This window comes from Phaethon aethereus (assembly GCF_964289735.1).
Source record: "Phaethon aethereus genome assembly, chromosome: 26".
Classification (NCBI taxonomy): domain Eukaryota; kingdom Metazoa; phylum Chordata; class Aves; order Phaethontiformes; family Phaethontidae; genus Phaethon; species Phaethon aethereus.
In genome coordinates this window covers 5,857,814-5,862,626 of record NC_138602.1, presented here as the reverse complement: position 1 = coordinate 5,862,626, position 4,813 = coordinate 5,857,814, and the positions used below count along the sequence as shown (strand labels likewise).

At 70.9% G+C, this 4,813-nt stretch overlaps 1 protein-coding gene across 1 annotated transcript; it reads right to left on the bottom strand.

Moving 5' to 3' along the window:
• Nucleotides 1–84: 84 nt before the first annotated feature.
• On the bottom strand, nt 85–4,351 carry SHC2 (SHC adaptor protein 2). The gene is given in 11 exon segments (XM_082011000.1): nt 85–438; nt 534–600; nt 685–865; nt 1,010–1,136; nt 1,313–1,364; nt 1,547–1,600; nt 1,726–1,845; nt 2,044–2,104; nt 2,498–2,568; nt 3,284–3,801; nt 3,804–4,351. Coding segments are annotated over 11 exon segments (1,605 nt in total). The 5' UTR covers nt 3,868–4,351; the 3' UTR covers nt 85–148.
• Between the last annotated feature and the right edge of the window lie 462 nt (nt 4,352–4,813).

Below are 4,813 nucleotides of genomic sequence, written 5' to 3'. Positions count from 1 at the left end.
GTGCCCCCCTGCCCCAGCACAGCTTCCCGCTCCATGGGACCAGGCAGGGCGGGCAGACGGGGTGCCCACCGGCAGCCCTGCCCTCAGGACAGCACTGCTGCCCTGGCAAGGGCGGGTGAGGATGGGCACCGGCTATGGCCCCCAGCGCTCAGCACGGGCTCAGCCAGCGCAGGCACCACCGGGGCTGTGGCACGCAACTGGGCAGCCCACCAGCACAGCTTGGCCCCTCTGCAGCAGGTCCTGTGCCAGACACCCCCCCGTGCAGTGGCTTACTCATATCAAATAGGTCCTTTTTGGGACTCTCCTCTGGCAACCCGCGAGCCACTGCCTCCGGTTCCCAGGCGTCCAGACTCTGCGTGTTCACGTACATGTGCTCCTCGTACTCCTGCGGCCCCAGGGGGTGGCCGTCCGCCTGCAGGTACCCATCGCACGGCTGGCCTGCGAGGACCGGGCATCACCGCTGGCCCATGCAGGGCAGAACTGTGGGGACCCCCGCTCACAGTTCCCAGGGTCCCCTCCACGGTGGTACCCACCCTGGCTCTCCAGGTCCCAGGGTGGCCCTGGCTGGCTGCTCTGCTCTCGCCTGGCTGCAAGCCCACCCTGGGGAGAGGAGACAGTGAGGGTGTCAGCGGGCACCTGCCTGGGACCTCCACGGCAGGGCCAGCAGTGGCTCCAGGTGCTCACCTGGCTGGGGGGGCCAGAGCTGGAGGGCTGAGTGCGGACATGGCCCAGGATTGTGCCGTGCCGGAGCCGGGAGTCAATCAGCCCGCCCGGGGGTGGCTCCTTCCCGGGGATGCTGTTGTAGTAATCGTGCTCGGCCGCCTCTTCATCTTCCCCCCAGGCTGACTCCTCCGCACCCAGCACTCTGCAGTGGGGACAGGCAAGCTGGGGACACCCCACCTGGCTTGGAGCCCTCCCCACACCCAGCAGGGACGGGGGCTCCCAGAGCAACCCCCAGCCAGGGACGTGCTCAGGATGCGGGGCTGCAGCAGAGTCCTGGCCCCCCTACCTGTCCGGGGGTACCACCACCTTGGGGGGGCTGTGCAGGTACTGCTTGAAGCGCAGCTCGAAGGCCTGTCCCACCGTGCTGATGACGCTCTGCGCCAGCCCCTCACAGCACTCCAGGATGTGGCAGGCTGCGGAGAGACGGGGGCAGATGGCTCGAGCGTCTCTCCTGTGCTCCCATCACCCCTCTGGGACCACCCTGAGCCGCCCCTCATGCCCCCCACGAAGGATTGCCTCCTCCAGGCTTCATCCCCCAGCACATCCCTCCTCTTCTGCAGAGCTCCCGGGGGGTGGGGGCCAGCGTCACCTCTCTGGTTGATGGGGTCCTTGGCGACGTAGGCGACGTAGTCCATGGTGTCCTGGGGGCACACGGGGAGCTCAGGGCCCATGTCTCGCTGCCATGCAGGGAGCAGGGCTGGGGCCGCTGGGACGAGGGGACGGGCTTGGCCCCAGCCCCAAGTACTGCCCCAGGACCAGGCTGCCCCTGTCCCACTGCCCCTGTCCCCGCAGCCGGGGGAGGGCTGGGGTGCATGTGCCTCACCGTGTCCCCGCCAGAGGCGAAGGAGATGGACTGCATGTGATGGTTGGCGATGATCTGCGGGGGGAACATGGCCCGCGGGGGCATTAGCATGGGGGCCGCCAGCTCCCTGGTTCGCAGCGGGAGGGAGAGGGCTGGGAGGTGGCAGGTGCTGGGGCCACATCCCTGGGGATGGCTCTCACCTGGCGCGTGGTGGGGATCATGAGGTTCAGCCCATCAACAGAGATGTTGACAGCGATGCTCATGCCAGCGAAGCGGAGGTTGCTCTTGCCCAGGATGGAGAAGAGGGCTTTGTTGGGAGCCTGATGGGAGGAGGAGCATGAAGGTGGGTGATGGAGCCCCTTGGGACCATGTTTCCTGGGGTGGAGGCAAACAGGGATGCCCCAAGAGACCGCAGGTTCTGCCCCACAAACTGGGCAGGCACCCCCGGTGCCCTGTCCCACAGTCCCGGCTCACCCCAGGAAGGAGCCCAGGCAAGGATGGGCTGGGTGGCAACTCACCTTCTTCTTCCAGATGCCCTTCACGCCCGGGACCGCCTCGTACAGTCTGTTGATGGCTTCCCTGCAAGCCACGGTCCCCGGCTGGGTTATTGCTGCAGACCTCCAGCCCCTTCCCAGCCACCTCCCCGCCTGTGGCTCCGCAGGGTCTGGGGGCATCAGCCTGCGCAGCCCTGAGCGCCACAGCGTCCCCGCAGCGCTGCCCCACGTCATGGGCCCACGGTACGTAATCCTGTCTGGGGCCACCTCCCTTCTCCTCTTTCCACCCATTGATCCGCGGCAGTGCCCTTCATCGACGTCCCTGCGTGCAGGGCGGATCCCGTGGGCCAGGGCTCCCCCAGATCCCGTCTCCGTGTTCCCCCCTCTCCACAGGCCCCCAGGGGATGGGGAGCGCCCAGGGCTGCCGAGGGCTCCAGGTGGCATTGGGGTGCGGGAGAGCAGGACCGTGGGGCTGTACCTGGTGACCTGTGTCCGAGTGTTGAAGTCAAGGGACCTCATGGAACGCAGCACCTCGATGCACCCCATATACTGTGGGGGGACAACATACAGTCAGAGCAGCCTCCTCTGGCCGCCACCAGCCCCAGGGCAGGCGATGAAGAGCGCAGGAGCCAGGTGTCAGTGAGAAGGGCCCCTTCAAAAGCTCTCACCTCAACGCATGGCACCCTTTCAACCTCCACCCCAAAATGCCCCTTCACATGCCCAGATTCCACGCTGAGATCTGACAAACTCATCTGTGTGCTATGGTTTGTGCCACCCTGGGAGGTGCTGGCTGCCGCTGGGTCCTGGGGCAGGTTCCCTGGCACAGAAAGCGGCCCCGGCCCCTGTCCCGTCCCAGGCCAGTTCGGGAGGCTGTGCCGGCCCTCCCAGGCCATACCAGAGAACGTGGGCAGCATAACGGGACCGCGCTGCCCGCGATGGGGTGAAGGGGCCGCAGGCTGCGCATGCTGGGGGCGGCTGCCCACGACACCCTCCCGACTGGATCCCCACCACGTCCCCTTGGCCGCGGTCACGGCACCGCGGGCTCCCGCGACGCGCGTCCCACGGCAGGTCCCGTGGGAGTCTGGGTATGCGGCCGCAGCCCTCGGCGGGGGCTCTGCCCGCAGCCATCGGGGGCGGGGAGCGAGCGGGCGGACCCGCCGAGGCCCGGCCCGGCAGCGGCGATGGCGCTCCACGGCCCCCCGCTGCCCCGGACGCGCGTGGGGCCGGGGGCTTCGCGCCGGGGTCCGGCTGCGGCGGGACTTACCCGGACGATGTAGGAGACGCCGGGCCCCAGCACCCGCTCGTCGGGGTGCAGCCAGCCCTGCGCCGGCTTGCGGATGAAGCTGCCCTTGCGGCTCCACTCCTCCCCGCCCGGCCGAGCCGCCGCCGCCCGCCCCGCCGCCCCCGCCGCGCCCCGCGGCCGCCCGCCGGCCGGCAGCGAGCAGGGCGCGGCGCAGAGCGGCTCGCAGGCGCCCAGCACGGCGGCCAGCGCCGAGGGGGCCCCCGCGGCCGCGGGGCCGCCCGCCCGAGCCGGCGCGGAGAGCTCCCGGCCGGCGCCGGCGGGGCCGCGGCCGAGGAAGCCGGCGGGGCCGGGGAACTTCCACTGCGGCATCCGCGGCAGCAGCGCGCAGAAGGTGGTGCCGGGCTCGGGCTCCTCGCCCGCCGCGGGGCAGGGCCCCGGGGCCGGCGACGGCATGGGGGCGGTCAGCGGCTCGTCGCGGAAGCGGTCATACTTGGGCTCCGGGAGCATGCCCGGGACCGCGCTCCGCTTCGCCGCTGCCGCCGCCGCCGCCGCGCCGGCTCCCGCCCCTCGCCCGCTCCCCCGGGGCCGCGCCGCGCTGATGTCATGGTGCGAGCGCTCCGCCGCCCGCCCCGGTCCCCCCCTCGGCCCCCCCGGCCGCCAGCGCATCCTCCGCCCCCCCGGCCAGTCTGCGCCCGCGGCCGCCCCAGCACCCGCGGACCGCCTCTCGCCCCCCAGCACCCCCCGGCTGCCCCAGCCGCCCTGTGCCCCACGGCCCCAGCCACCAGCGGGGGCTGCGGGAGCCCCGAAAGGGCAGGCGCGGTCCCGGCATTGGGGGCGGCGGGGGCCGGGGCCGGCCGAGCTCTTTTCGGTGCAGCCCGGGCTGCCTGTGCCAGCCCACCCACCTCCGGGCACGGCCCTGCGGCCCCCACGCTGGGGCTGCCCCCGCCATGTCCCTGTGCCCCGCAAACGCAGCCCGTGGGGACGGGGCCGCTCGCGCTCTGCCCTGCAGCCTGGTCCAAACCCGCTCGCCCCGGCCCATGGCTGCGCCGGAGCCCCCCGGGCGCGCTCCGGGGCTGGAGCCCATCACCATACCCGCGGGTTCCCCGCCTTCACTGCAGGCGCTGTGGGGTTAGCGGGCTGGGGGGCAGTGGAGCGGGGGGGGGGGGGCTGCTGCCTTCCCCCTGGGAGCCCTAAGGCTGCTGCTTGGCTGCTCCCTGCTCCTGCTTTGTAATTAGCTTGAGTGGTGGGCAGGCAGCTTCTGGAAAGGGCCAGCAGCCCCTGGCCACTGCCTTCACCCACAGCAGGGACATTTTCTCGTTTTTCTGCATCTTCATCACTGGGAAGCGTTTTCAGGGAGCCCGGGGCTGGCTGGGAGGCGGGGGTGTGGGAGGCTTTGCCAGGCTTCGCTGCACAACGGGGGCTGCCCTATTTCGCTGCCTCCCAGCGCAGTGGTCTTGTTCACTGATTTCATCTGCCTCCAGAGCCAGGTCTGGCTCCCGCTTGTTTGTATCTGTCTGGAGGGCTCAGGCAGTAAAAAGCATGATCATTTTC